This window comes from Ailuropoda melanoleuca, chromosome 10 (assembly GCF_002007445.2).
Source record: "Ailuropoda melanoleuca isolate Jingjing chromosome 10, ASM200744v2, whole genome shotgun sequence".
In the NCBI taxonomy this organism is placed as follows: domain Eukaryota; kingdom Metazoa; phylum Chordata; class Mammalia; order Carnivora; family Ursidae; genus Ailuropoda; species Ailuropoda melanoleuca.
This window is the reverse complement of record NC_048227.1, coordinates 84,303,342-84,318,926: the sequence shown is the minus strand read 5'-3', so window position 1 is coordinate 84,318,926 and position 15,585 is coordinate 84,303,342. Positions and strand designations below refer to the sequence as shown.

The 15,585-nt window shown below is 40.9% G+C and overlaps 1 protein-coding gene across 1 annotated transcript in view; it reads left to right on the top strand.

Moving 5' to 3' along the window:
- Positions 1 to 15,585, top strand: part of NHSL1 (NHS like 1) — a 67,210-nt gene that overhangs the window by 1,070 nt on the left and 50,555 nt on the right. The window contains exon 2 of the mRNA XM_034670785.1: positions 1,897 to 2,049. Within this exon, the coding sequence (XP_034526676.1) occupies positions 1,897 to 2,049 (153 nt within the window). The remainder of the gene's footprint in view (positions 1 to 1,896; positions 2,050 to 15,585) is intronic.

Genomic DNA, 15,585 nt, shown 5'->3' with positions numbered 1-15,585 from the left:
ATTGCACAGACACAAGTACCATTACTTGGATTGGATTTGTAACTGGCAAATAGGAAGTTTCACTTTTCAGTAGTTTTCAGCTATGAAGTGTGGTAATTCAGTCTTCCAAATAAATGCACATCAGCACAAAACATTCCAGTTAACCATGGCTACTCTTTGGGGGACATGGTGAGTTCTGCCCTGTTCGAGATGCTCAGGCACGTAGTAAATAAGGGCTATATCTGGTCTTTGTGGATTTTGTGTATTAAGTTGATAATTACATGCACCATGCAAAGAATTTGTTCAACAAGAGGTACGTGAAATACCAGGTGCCTAATTTACATTGCTGCGTTTGTCAAACATTAAAAGCAGAAAGCACACAGACATTTCTGTTTTTAGCTTGATGTCTAGTCCATGATGTTTATTTTCCCATTTAGCAACTTATGGAGAAGTTGGGATGATTTGAGAAATGGATTATTTGAAGATGAGGCTTACAGAATTTAGTAGCTGTAGAAAAGATGGGCTATAGTTGAGTGCTAACCTGTGACTCAGGTTCCTAAGAGCATGGAGAAAGGCCAAGTTGCCCTTCAGCCATAGGTCTGAAGTTGGGGGCTCCATTAGATTAATTTCACTGCTCCTGCCACAGTCATGCTTTCATTTGATCATTGCAGTAGCTCTAATACTGTGCTATTAAGTACTTTGAGTTAATTTGCAATATGTTCAAATAGAAAAGATCAATAGTTGATGCATGCTTGTTCATTGTATTTTGAGAATCTGTTTTATGGTCTCGTTTCTAGGACCATGCTATGTTGTATAAACGTGTATGCTCAGTGTGCACTCTGTAATACAGGTCAGAGTCAGGGAAGACTTGCCCCTGGCTCACAATTCTAGGATCTGCTGGTTTTACTTGTCACCCCCAGGAAATGCTTTAGCACAGGGTTTTTTTCTTAAACTTCCCTTGTCTCTCCCTGTATCTGGCTTACGGCAGCAGATACATAGAAAGGATTACAAATTGTTGATGGATATGTTTGGTGCTGTCAGCTTCATGTTGGGCTCCACTGGTACCCCAAATCAGTCTGTATTTCAGGAAAAAACAAAATAGACACAGAGATCCCAAGGCCTAGGGGGTCAAGGAAAGTTATTACGGAGAGAGGGTACTCTCATGATTACCTATAGCTTCCCCTCTGATGTACTCTTTTGTATTGGGAAAACTCAGTTGAATTGGATTATGTTGGGAAGGGTCACTTGCATTGGAATTTTTAAACAAATATTTTAATATAATAGTATTGCATAAAAAAAGAGTATTCCATGAAAGCGGGAAATGTAGAGAAAATTTTGTAGCACAAATTGATTTCTACTTCTATTAGATATGCTATTTAAATATATTTCACTGAATGTTTATGCTTACTTTTTTCTAATTGAGTTTATTACAGTGATGTTTTAAAGTAATGCTTTAGAGTGGAAAGATTGGGTCTCTACCTCTTGGTAGGAAATTTGTTTCTGTCTTGACAATGTAACATTTACTGTTGCAATGGCAGTGTACAATTGGATAATAAATACTCATTGTGGCAGAGTTAAGTAGGAATTGGAGGTCTCTATCAATTTTCTTAATTGTTTTCTAACTTTGGAGTAGAGGGAGAGCCTAAAATGCTGGGAAGCAATTAACTGAGGAAACAGTTCTACCAAAACATTGTGGGCGATGATGGACAGTTTCAGCTTTTCCTTTAGAGACAGAACACAGTGGGAAGGACCCCTGGAGCCTAAGATTAAACCTTACTGAGAATTTGCTCCATTTCCCCTTTCTTGGCCCCTACCCCATGAATGTGTTAGAAACCAAGAACCGATCTTGATGGAAAATATTTGGAGCCACTGAAGCTTACTTTGACACCAGAATTTATTCTGCCTTTCTTTCTCCAGCGGTTTCCAACCTCGATGAGGAGAGTAGATGGACAGTTCACTACACTGCCCCATGGCACCAGCAGGAGAATGTGTTCCTTCCCACTACAAGACCACCCTGTGTGGAGGACCTGCACCGCCAAGCCAAGCTCAACCTCAAATCAGTATTGAGGGGTAAGATTGCATCCTGCAAGCTTGCTGTTCTTGGGTTACTGACCATTCGAATTGAAAGCACAGATGTGATTGCTATTTGTAAAAAAGATCTATTTGTAGTGAACACACAGTGTGTTGTTTTTTTAGAAGAGATCATCAATGCTTCCAACCTAATACATGCCTAATAATGTTCTGGTCTCTGTAGAAACCTGCCAATTTACTGACATGCAAATCTGTCCGCACAGAGGCCACCCCTGCTTAGAATGTTCAAACCACCAGTACTAATGTCATCCAAATAAACCCCTGCTGACAGGTGAAATTTTGCCACTGCCTTTTTTAAACCATCGTAGGTATTCAAGGCACATTTGTTAAAGCTAATACTTTGTAATGGTTTGTCCTGTTTAGTTCAAGTTGGGTAGAAAGGGGGCCTATATATAGACTTTGAAAGAGTTCAAAGTGGTTTGTTTTCTCAGAACTTGGGCAGCGCCCAGCTGCTCTCCTAAGCATAGGGTCTGTCAGCAGGTGGGTGGAGTTTACTGTGGACAGTGGGAAATACAGGAAGAGTAGCCGCCTCTATCTAGTTTCAAAGTTTCATTTTTACTTCAGTTTACTGTGGATGATAAGAAGTGTAAATGTGTGACAAGGAGGGCTTCTCTTAAAAGTGGTAAAGAAGAAGTTCTTTAAAAGAGGAAGGAATGTCTTTTAAGATTCAGAGACTTTTTCCTTAAAAAAGCAAACTAATGTTCTTATTCTGCCAGATGCTGCTGCCTCTACCAGTTTCCTCCTCCAGGCAATATTTGGGACATCATTTTACTTAAAAAGTGTTTGTTGGGGTACCTGCCTGGCTGGCTCAGTTGGAGGATCATGTGTCTCTTGATCTCAGGGTCTTGAGTTCGAGCCCCACATTGGGTATAGACATCACTTAAAAAAACTTAAAAATTTCTTCTTGTTTTATTGTTTATCTGAAATTGAAATTTAATTTAACTGGATCTTATCTAATTGTGAAAGACTTAAATCTAGAAGAAAATCTGTTATTGATTCAAGGAAAACCCAGCATGAGGACCCTAACTAATATTTATTAAACACTTGTCTATATGCTAGATTCAGTTCTAAGCCCATTACTTGTATTATATCATTTAATCCCCACAGTAATCCTGTTTACTATTATTATACGAATTTTACAGGTGGTGAAACGGAGACACACAGATCTGAAACTTTCTGAGATCTTAAAGTTAGTTAATGGTAAACCAGGATTTAAATTTGGATAGTGAGAGGCTGCAGAGCCCATGTTTTGAACTGCTGCATTACATTGACTTTAACATCCATTTGTTGGAAATCTTTTATTCTGGCAGAAGTGCATGCTACAAAGGCTGGGTCTTGGCTCTCAAGGAATTTATACTTATTTCTATAGTACAAATCGCAATGCGAAAAATTCTCAAGAGATGTGCCAAAAATTGCTATATAGGAGTTAGGGAAAGCAGATAATTTCTGCTTCGAGAAAGAAGGAATAGCTATCACTAGACTCATAATAGGTTTGGTATTCTGAACAGAACTATACAAACATTTTAGATGATAGTTTTACTTTTTCTTCCTTGAATTTTTTCTAATGCTTACATTACCTCATGTATCTTACTGTATCTCATATCCCACAGCCTTGGCTTTGGACTGTCCAGAGCTGAGATTATTGGGTCCCCCTTTTCATGTGGCCTGCCTCACCTATATATTTAGTGACCGTAAGCTTAAATGAAAAGAATTGCATTAGTTGGGCTCTCCTGTATGGCCTTGGCATTGTACTTGGACTTTGTTGCCTTCATGATGTACCTAAATCCAACTAAAATTTCTTCTGCATCCCTTCCCCACCTAGCAATTTATCTTCAGGACATTTCGACCAAGAGCTTCTCTCCTTACAGCTCACCTTCTTCCACCAAATAATTAATAAGAATATTAAATGGCACAGTTCCCAGGACAAACCCCAGAGGCAGTGCCATTGTTAACATTTCTCTCTGAGCTATGAACAACAGAGCTCTGCATGGTCTGGCTTGTAGAGAGCGCTTTCAGGAAGCTGTGTGTGAGTCTGGGTATTCGGGCCCGGCTGGGTTTTGATCACTCTCCAGGAAATTGTGCTTCACTGACTCTTTCTTGTATTTGCAAGTATCAGATCAGAGCTTCTCTTTTCTTCCCTGAGAAAACTGAACATGTGTGTGTAGATTTTCCTGATTTTATTTTCCCTTTGATCATTCAGTAGAGCCATGTGAAATATCATCACCACTGGTTTTGCCTACACTTGAATTTTATTTTGAAAAGGTAAATGCTTTAGCGGTTGCTCTGAGGTCCTACAATGTTTCATCTAAGGGATTTACCATTAATAAAGTTAATAATTTTGAAAGATTCTTGGAGCTCAACTTTTAAAGTCTGGATTTAAATACTCCTGAAGAGATGTTTAGATAAATAATAACTTTAAAAACAGTGATTGAAGATGAAATGAGAAAGAGCATCTGAATTGTTTTCCTCTTCATTTATTTACTTTTAATCGCATGCGTGGAACTTCCCATCCCACACTTCCCATACACCATGTTCACAACCTGAGTTAATAAACACAAGTGCAGAGCATTTATTACCTCCTTATCAGTGACGATTAGAAGAAAAAATCCAGTCCCTGAATATATGGCACCATTAAGGTATATAAGGTATATAAAGCTATCAGTTTAGGTTAATTTGCCTTCAGTGTTCTTTGCTTAAAAATAGAGAAAAGTAGCTTATTATTCACAATGAGTAATCTACTTTGTTCCTTCTCTTCTTACTGTGACCTTATCCATAATTTTAAGGAAGGAATACTGTTCTTCAATGTTAAATAGGTTGGTGCTTTTTCATAATCATTAAATGCTCATCATGTAAGTTCTTCTGTCAGGTTTTAGGGTCGCCCAGCTGTCCTCTCGAGGATCATAAAATATGGAGGGAGATGATATAATGAGTACTAGTTAAATTAATAAATAAATGTTGTAAACATTTGCTTATTAAAGTAATACAGAAATGCTTAAGGTCGGTAGAGTGAGGAAGGAATGGGTTTACTAAAAAATGTTTCTATGAAAAAGCTGTTTGAGTTAGCACATAAAGACAGATAATAGATTCAATGTATTAAGCATTTGAGCGTCAATTCTGTACTATGCTAGGAGTTTCTTGTTGTTTGTTTGCTTTTGTTCTTTTTTGGGGGGGGGGCGCTGTGCCAAGAGTTTTTAAATGAACTAATAAAAGTTCATGGGTCCCTGACTTTAAAGAGCTGAGCTTGCTACTTTGCGTCAAGATTGAAGTAAACAGACAGTGGTGTAATGGAGATGTGTGTGGTGTACAGTGGGCAGGTAGAGAGCTCAGTCAGCTGGAAAAGAAAAGTATTGGGAGACCCCTTCCCTACTTGCCCACTTTGTCATCCTGCCATTGAAGAGGAGGTGGGCACCATGTGGCATGTGGAATGCCTGGAGAAGTGTCTTCTATGTGCAAGTCTTCTCTATTCTGGTCCAAACAGAGCAGAGATCTTTTGTATTTGTTGTTGGCTACTCTCTGGAGAATTTGATAGAATTTGATGACCATGCTCTTAGACCAAATGATTTGATTTTATTGATTTGTTACTAGAGATGTAGGTAATGATTTAGTGCTAACGACAATACAAACATGTACCTAGACTTAAAAATAGTATTTTTATACTTGGCTCAACAGGACATCTGCCTGTCAGTGAATAGTCAATTTCTGAAGATGGATCCCATTGTCTATAACACTTATCTTTTTTAATAATATTTTTTATTATGTTAGTCACCATACAATACATCCCCAGTTCTCTATGCAAAGTGCCATGATTCATTACTTGCGTATAACACCCAGTGCACCATGCAATACGTGCCCTCCTTAATACCCATCACCAGCCTATCCATTCTCCCACCCGCCTCCCCTCTGAAGCCCTCAGTTTGTTTCCCAGAGTCCATAGTCTCTTATGGTTCACTTTATCTTTTAACTGAGTTTCCAGAAGAATTCTACCCTTTCAATCTCCGTAGTTGTTGGAAACGTTCATGAACTTTATCTGAGTTAGATGTGATGATGGGTAACCTTTATCTAACTAAATATCTATCTGGATAATTTTTAGCATTAGTTAAAGGGCCACATTAAATGGGAAGAGGGGAGTTGAGGGATGGGGGTGAGCATGGTTAGGCTGAATGAAAGGTTCAGATTTTATTTCTGTAGAACTGTAGACCTCATTTGACAATTATGAGCATATTGAAGGCTGAAATAAAAGACATGCTATTTTCAAGGCTCCATCCCCCAAAAGCCCAACCTGGGAGAGAGAGAAACACAGTTTCTCACAGTATATTTAACAGGCAGTTTAGTTACTGTGTCCATGTCCACTCCTGCCAGAATTAGTTCACAGAGCATCTGTTGTTGTATCGAAAATGTTCTCTAGTCACAGCTGTCCTTCCTGAAGAAATACATTTTAGCAGGTCAGCCCGCTCTATGGTTCTAGAATTAGAAGTGTGAGCACAGGGAGGAAGGGTGGATCTGGCCTGCGTTAATTCACAGTCAGTGGGTTATATTTATTATAGGAATTGAGGATTTACAATGTGAAGAAATGACTGTTCATACCAACCGGTTAAAAACAGTAGTTTGTGTGTGTGCACGTGTATGCTCACAGCCTGTTCAACGCTAGAGAATGGCACACCTTTCTTAAAATTACGGACAAGGTTTCCAAGTAGTTTCAGCCAGGTTCCTCTGACAGTTCCTGACATACAGACTTTATCTAAGGATCACTGCATCTACCGTTGATGTCAAGAAGCCTCCTAGTTCGCCTTTGGCTTAGATAAGTCTGTTCGGGAAAGGTGGTGGGATTCTCTCTGCACTTGATGAAGTGACTTGGCTATTTTATCTGTCTGCCTTGGGCGCGCAGGTCCTGTGGTTTTGTCTGTAGGTGCTCCTACTGGGTGCTCCACCTGTGTAAGGTGTCACAGGACTGTTTGGGAGATGCCTTTGTTGGTATGGCCTTGTGGCTGTTGGCCGAGAGCTCTCTTTCCTGGAATAATCCATCTCCTCACTGCCTCGGACATACTCAAGATGAACATCTGCTTTGCCTACCTGTGCTAAACATTGAATTATTTTTCTTTTTTGTCACTTTTTAAAAAACTATGACATATAACATAAATACCTAAAATATTGTACAGTTTAATAAGTAATTATAGGGGTGGCTGGGTGGCTTAGTCGGTTAAGCTCTGCCTTTGGCTCAGGTCATGATCCCAGAGTCCTAAGATGGAGCCCCGAGTCCAGGCTCCCTGCTCAGTGGGGAGTCTGCTTCTCCCTCTGCATCTGCCCCTTCCCCTACTCGTGCACACTCTCTTTCTCTCTCTGATAAATAAATAAAATACTAAAAAAATAATTATAAAGCAAATATCAATAGAACCATTACCTTGGTTGAAAAGTAGACTATGACCTAAACTCCAGAACCCTCATACTCTTGCTTCCCAGTAGGAAAAATCCAGGTTTAATGAAAAGAGTATGTGGCACATCTGGGTTCAAATCCTGCCTGTTATGTACTAGGTGTCTCTGATTTGAGTTCAGTTTTGAGTTTTATTTCCTTGACATTTTGACCTTGTTTTCTCATCTGTAGAATAAAGATCATCATATCTGTGTTCATGGGAATAAAATGAACTTACTTTTGTAAAGTATCTCAAAGTACCTGCCCCTTAAGTTGGAAGCAGTGTTTGTGGAAGGAAGGGTGCATTTTAATTTAAGTGCAATGGAATACAGATATGATTTTATAAATCTCAGCCCTCTTTCCCAAATGGCTGTCGTAATTTAGCTGATGCTTTCTCTCCTACCTGTTATGCTCCAGAGATATCCTGTGGGCAGGGGGACATAGGAAACAGAACCAGAAGCATCATCCGATGACAAGGATGACAAGGACAGACGCAGACACTTGACACCCAGGTTCATTTCATCCACATAAGCAAGGTGACTTTTTCTCCCACCCACCATCAACCTCTGAAAGAGCCTAGATTGCTAGAGCTGGAAGGGACCTCCCACATCCTCTGATTAAGCCCACTTTTGCTTTTGTAGATAAGTAAACCAAGACCCATGGAAGTGAAAGAATTAGTTTATAGCTACTTTGCAATTGATAGATGATGAGGTCAGTATTTGAAATGAGGTTTCTTGCTCAGCCCACACCTGTGTGTCTGGATCTCAGATCCTGAAGGCACTGAGCAGATGCTTTGATGCTTGCCATCAGCTTTCAGAAAGGTCATAGGGGCAGGGCTCACTGGAATATCGAAAGGCTGAGGGCAGCTTTGGTTTTGTTAGGGGATTCACTTAGGGAATGCAGATTAGCCTGTGGATGCCCAAAGGTGGGGCTTCACTGTTGCTCTGGAAATCCTCTCTTCACTCAGTCCTGCTTTCATTGAAACTCAGGTAGGTTTAAGAGAAGAAAGGAGGGCTACATCATGGGACATAGGGTGTGTCAAGTATCTATAACTGTTGTTTCATTCTGATGGTATTTGGTATATATTTTTAGGATGCCAATAGGTCGTTAGTACCTCAGTGGACTTAAAAAAGACACAGATTTTAGAAGGGATAAGGGAAATACAAGGGAACAATGATTTAGCACTCTTTGCCTGGTCATTACTTGTGCTCGTCCTGAAGAATCCTTAGGTAAAATTGATAGGTAGAAGAAGGGGAAGTATCACTGTTTAAAGAAAGGTTGTTTTTAATATTTTATAAGTAAGAAACGTTAAATAACATAGACTCATTCGTATAGAATTTTAACTTACTTTCTGGGGCGCCTGGGTGGCACAGCGGTTAAGCGTCTGCCCTTTGGCTCAGGGCGTGATCCCGGCGTTATGGGATCGAGCCCCACATCAGGCTCCTCTGCTATGAGCCTGCTTCTTCCTCTCCCACTCCCCCTGCTTGTGTTCCCTCTCTCGCTGGCTGTCTCTATCTCTGTCAAGTAAATAAATAAAATCTTTAAAAAAAAAAAAAAAGCCACTCAACAGGGGTAGGGAATATATTGTCTCATCTTTCCTAAAACAGCAGCATTGACATTTTGTTGAGATGCGAGGCCAGAATTCTGATTCCAGTGCTGCCAGTAGCCTGTGGGATGTTGGAAAATCGTATCCCATTTTTGTCCTTGGCTTCCTGCTCTGGAAAACAATTGATGATGTCTAAGTTCCCCTCCGAGCTCAAAATGCTGCTTGGCCTGTCAGTAGCTAGCTGCTTAAGGGTGACATATGTGAAGTTTTTTTGACACCAGGATAGAAGTTACTGCTGAGCGGAAGTCCTGACAGACTGGGTTATCGACTGTCTAAGTTCAGTGCATCCTGCAGGTAAGCACTGGGCTGGATGTTATGGCTGAGTCAGAGAGGAATTACGTTGCTGCCTTCCCTAGACCCTTAAAGCGAGCCAGAGAGATAAGATGTAGGTATGAGTAACAAGGTTGATGAGGGTGGTATCACTGAGCCTCACCCCTGCCCATGGGTGTTGTCTTTAAAACATAAATCTGATCATGTCTCTCCTTTGTTAAAAATTCCCTAAGAGCTCCTCTCACAGCACAGCTCCTTAGCACCTAAGAACCTTCATGATCTTCTAACCTGTTTGTCTAGCCTCATGCCGCCTACCCCTTCACCCACGCTCTTACCTGTGCCTTCACCTGTAAGGATAAAGTCCTTGCATTGGAATGCTAGCTTGTCTTGTGCTCCCTTTCTCCACCCCGTGTCCGGGTCTCGCCCTTCTTCCTACAGTATCGTAATCTCTTACACTTGGCTGACTCCCATTTCCCTGGAAACATCACCTTGTGGGTGTCTGAGCCCCCACGAGGTTTTCCTGGACTCTGCAGGGCAGACTTGGACACGCGTTCTACACTTTCCCATACATTCCCACAAAACCTTATAGTGCTCCTTTCAACTGCTCCGTCTGTGCTGCAGAATGGTGTTCACTCATTCATCTCCCTGCCTGACAGCGAGACCGTTGGGAGCAGGACCTTGTCTTGTCATTTGTGCGACCCCAGCACACAGTCTGGTGCTTTTCTTAATTAGGCTGACTTTTCAGAGACAAATGGTAATGTTATGAAAAGCTCCTCTTTTTCTATGTTTGGTATTCCATCGGACTGTAATCACTGTTGTGTTTGTGGAGGTCCTGGAAAGGTCACCTAGAGCTCGGGAGAGGGGCGAGGGCTGAAGCCACAGCACGAGGGGTGCAAATGCAGGAATGAGGAGATGGAGGGTGGTGGGAGCGCAGGGTTGAGCCCAGAAGCCTTTATTTTAGGGGGCTGGGAAGGAGAAGTTGGTAAAAGAGTAATTGGGGAAGAAGAAAGTCAGGGGCAGTTTTCATGAGGCTCGCAGATGGCAAGAGAGTCTGAAGAAAGGCTACTAAGCTGGTCATTAGGCCGCCATTGGTGACCTTCAAAAGAGCAGTTTCAAGGAAGGTGTTGGATGTAAGAAGCCAGATAATAAGCAGAAAAATAATGCAAGTAATTTTTTGAGAAACAGGGAAGTAGAATAAATTGATGTCAGCAAAACAAAGAGAATAAGGGACAGTATTTTGAGGTGGTGGCAACATAGAGGTAATATTATTGCTTGTTTTAAAAACTAGAGCCGATTAAAACATGGTTGTAGACAAAAGGAGCTGGCGAGGAGGGGAAAGAACACAGATACAAAGAGAGAATGGGGAGGGTGTTCCCTGAGGAGGCAGGAAGCAGTAGGCCCTGAACTCGGGGGCGCAGGTGGAGGTCAGGTTTCCGCCTGTGTGTCCTAGGCAGAGAATTGGGAAAGTTTTGAGATGGAGCAAAAGAAATGGTGAAGGTGTTCATTAGGTGGTGTCGGAGGTTTGACAGAAATGTGGCCCCACTCTGTCGCTGCTGTATTGCTAGGGCTTTGGTGAGAAGAATGACTTCATTCGGTGCTCTTGTTCAGTGCTTGTGAATTTAATTAGGTTGACTTTTCAAAGACAAATGGTCATGTTCTATGTTATTAAAAGCTTTTTTTTTTTTATGTTTGGTATTTCATTAAACTTCTTTAGGAATTTTTGTCCTTAGGGAAAGTGGCCCAACCTGATGAAACAATGGATCAAATTCTCTATTGAGGAAAGAGAAGAGCAAAGACAAAAGTGAGGAATTAACAGAATGGAAATGATAGACAAAAGAGATTGTTTAACTTGTCTTGTTGGATTTGCGGGCTCACGAAATTTTTTATAATTAACCGACTACCCTGAGTGCAGTAGCGCTGAGACAGGAGTTCCCCTGTGAGCGGGAAGTCTGATGTAAGAGCAAGGGAAAATGAACAGCCATTGCTTTTTCAGTAGGTTAAGAGACATGTTGCCTTTTTGTTTCTTTTTTTTTTTTTATTGGTAAGCAACACACAAAAGGTAGAATGGCAAAGACAGTCATTTAAATGACCCAGGTCTTAACAAAGCACTACGGATTGTTTAAACAAAAGGCTTTTTGTGTTGTTTTTGTGTCCATGGCTAGTCTGCTGTTTCAGCAATTCTATTTTAATTCCTGATAAAGTGAGTAACTTGAGTGGCCTCTGTATTTCGCTCAGTGCAGCATAAAAATGCTACATTGAAGGTGCTGTGGATAAGGCTTGTTATCACCCTCTGTACGGCTGAAGTCTCTGGTGTTGGGTTAGAATCTTTGCGGGCTATTTGATACTGAGTCACCTTGGTGACGCGCCGCCACTGGCCGTGATAGGGCTTGCGCATTCTACAGTGAAAGGAGATCACCCCCAATTTGGCTGCACTCCGGTGCCACTCAGCCAGAACTGGCAGACTCTTCACGTGCTCACGTTAATCATGGGCACCAGAAAGCCTTCACCTGATTTTCAGTCAGATTTAGTTCTTTGAGTCTCCTTGAATTAATTTGGGTAAGTGAAAAGAAGTGTTAAAAATGTGTTTTCTACAATAGCAAATCACCTTCAAGAGTAAATCCATGGTTTACAGTGAAAAATTAAGCCAACAGTTTTATCCAATGGCTTAAGTTTTAATAATTAATTCCCTGTTGAGGTTTTTGTTCCCCTCTCATAGAAATTAACCATAGAGGGATATTAGTCAAATGACCTTTTTAAAACCCTTTCACGTAAAGTGAAATTGCCTATGGTGTTTAATGTCAGTGAGGGAGATGTTGGTCCTAGGATTGGGAGTGGGGCGGTTCTTTCCAATACATGTTTATACATCAGTCACAAACTCATTTCCTGTTTGACTTTGAGCTGACGACAGAGTAATAGTGCATTTTCTCCCTGCGGTACTCCACCTTCCCTGATCACTTTATTTCCCCAAACACACTATGTTGATTGAAATGAAAAGGCATTTGGAATTGTGGTAAATAATTTTTAAGCACATGAATTCTGCAGTCTGCTTGTCATTCATTTTCCCCCTCCCCTGGCAAAGAAACCTGTCCATTTCAAAGGCATCCATTCCATCACCATCTCCTGTCTTCCGCCTTACTCCTACCCAAAACTTCTGGGAGCACTCTCTGGTCCTGTCTGACCAGAAGTCTTTTGGGTATTATCCATAATATAGTTAGTTTATAAATACAGGATTTGATCAGCTTCCCTGAAATTCTACTGAGACAAAATTTCCTTGGATAGAAACCCTGGACATCGTCTTCCCTACCTCATTCCCTCCTATTTTCCCTCATCCTCCTATTTTCTGAACACATGATTGGGGCCCCTCCCCCTTTGAATTCTGTATTGATGCTGGCCCCAGCCCACAGTCCCCAGTTGTGCTTAATAAACACTGATGACATGGCTGGTATAGATGAGGCAGGTCATATGCCTTGGGTTTATTGAGGTGGAAAGCATGTTCAAGGATAAGGTACATGGGGGAGAGGAAAGGGACGGCACCTCTATCATGTAATCACAGTTCGCTTTCAAGCACTGATCATTCATTCACTTGATGAACTCACTGAGCTCTTGCCAGCCACCCACACAGAGTGAGATCATGCAGGGCTTAGAAACCATGAGGAGGATGTTGGCTTTTACTTTCAGGATCTGGGAAGCCATTGGAGAGGTTTGAACTCAGGAGTGACATAATCTGATTCATCTCTCTCTTTTTTTTTTTTTTTAAATGGCTACATTGGGGTCTGTGTTGGAAGTTCACTGCAAGGGGTTTTGGGGTGGAAGCGGGAGACTGGGTGGTGATCACCACAGTGATGTGGTTGTGGCCTGAATCAGGAGGCTTCCTCCTCAGTTGGAGCTCAAATGGGATGTCAAAAGCAAGAAACTCTCCAAGCCTCTTAAGGGAGGCTTGACAGGGCACTGCTGTAGTAGAGAAGTTAAAGCTTTTCTGCAACAAAACAGTGTTCTTTAGGAACTAAAAGTAGTACCAGGTAGAGCATTTTTCCCCTCTACATTGACCCCCACTTACAGGCTCAATTCTTCTTCATTCTTTGTTTCCTGTTCTCCTCTAAGGAACTCTGTTAGTGAGTGTGGATCATTTGTGACAGAATAAGACAGATCAACCCTCTCTTCCCCTCGGGCCTTGGCATTTCTCACTTGGAGTATGTAGGAAATGTCAAACAATCCTAATTCTGTTTCCCTCTTTTCTCATACTGTGGCTCCCAGACCAGCAGCATCAGCTTCACTTGGGAATTTACTAGAAATGCAAGTTCTCTGGCCCCACCCCCTGAATCAGACTCTCTGGGAGCAGGCCCAGAGATGGGGTCAACAAGCCCTCGAGCTGATTCTAAGACACCCTAATTTGGAAAGCTACGACCCTTTCAATTGTCACATGAACTTGTTAATCCGTCAGCTGAGTTGTAAGCCCCTTGAAAGTTGGAATGTAGCTCTTCGGGTCCACTAGCTCGTTGCAAGCTAGGATTTGAACATACAACTGTCCGCTCTCAGTTTGATCTCTGGACTGCTGCTGTTCTCTCTGGCTGATAGCAGAAGGTGACTTAAGCAGATTGAAATGCAGTCCCTTCAGGAGAGCTCCCTTTTCCTTGGCACTTGGGTGATAGTTGGCATACTTTCTGATTGTCCCTCTTTCTTTCTTACCCAGTTAAGCCAATTATATTCTAGCCCCTGGAACATTTTGTTGTACACAACACACCATTAAGAGAGGAGACATTTGCTTTTGGAACTTTATTTATTTATTTTTAAGATTTTATTTATTTGACACAGAGAGAGACAGCCAGCGAGAGAGGGAACACAAGCAGGGGGAGCGGGAGAGGAAGAAGCAGGCTCCTAGCAGAGGAGCCTGATGTGGGGCTCGATCCCAGAACGCCGAGATCACGCCCTGAGCCGAAGGCACATGCTTAACAACTGAGCCACCCAGGCACTCCTGCTTTCAGAACTTTAGAGATGCTTGGGCTTAGTCATTAAAGCCGTAATATTTTCTCTTTATCCTTATACGTTTTATGGTGCTTTGGATTCTAAGGATTATTGAAGTGATGAAGAAGTGATCTTGTGGACCCAACTATGCATTTGTTGGAAGCTGAGTTTACTACTGCACGTATAAATAACATGCTTTTATGCCATTATAAGTATTACTGTATAACTACATAAAAACTTTAAAGAGGGAAGGAGAAGAAAAGAACCAATCATTAGTCTAATACTAAACCAAGGAGCATGTTTATTTGAAATCTGTCATTTAAAATTGCTATCAAATTATCTAGGAAAACACCCGTATCAATATCCAAGATTTATATTAAATTCATGGTGTCTTTAAGATTTAACACAGCTTTTCAGCTCACTTGGTAGGCTACAAATAACCAAGGAACTTAAAAACATTTGAATGTCTATAATCTCTTAATTATTCTAATTCTTGATTCTTAAAAACAATTTAAATAAATTGAAGTTCAGTTGTTTTGAAGAATTTGCAGAAAATCCAAATGTATTTTGGGAACATCCAATATGCCTGATTGGCAAGGCAGAATCCAAACCATGGTATGAGAATGTTTTTTTTTTCCAATGTTGCCAAACCCAATAAATTAATGAGCTAGAAGGTAAACCCCTTCTGTTTTAAAATGCATTTTGGTTTAATTATCTTAAGAAAATAAATTCTCCAGTGGTTACAAAGCATAATATTTAAATGCAGCAGATTTTTCCTGTGTGCTTACTTGAAAGCTCAAATTAGATTAGCTATATAATACCCAATACAGCTGTTGGACTGGAATTGATTTTCTTTTAAGCATACATGTTTATAGTCTTGTGTGTTCTCAGTGCCCTACTTCTGGACAAATATATATAATAGGACCAGCCTTTTACCCTGTTGTTGATAATCTGATGGATAAGTAACTGGGATAGAAGTTTGAAAACCTGGATCTTCCAGAAACTTCAGACCTGGGTTTCATAATCCATAAGATACAGATAGGATATGTTCTCCTTCAGTTCCCACAGAAATACTTTAAACACAAATCAAATAATGATGGCCAAGGGCTTTCAGTTTAGAAAATAATGCATTTATTTAGTGTCAGTGGTAATGGCTTTAAAAATCAGTGATCTGAAAAAAGGACTTTTTTAGAATATTGTTCATCATAGGACATTCTCACTGAAGCAGCACCTCATGACCATTATTTTTATAATTAATTTTGGAAGTGGA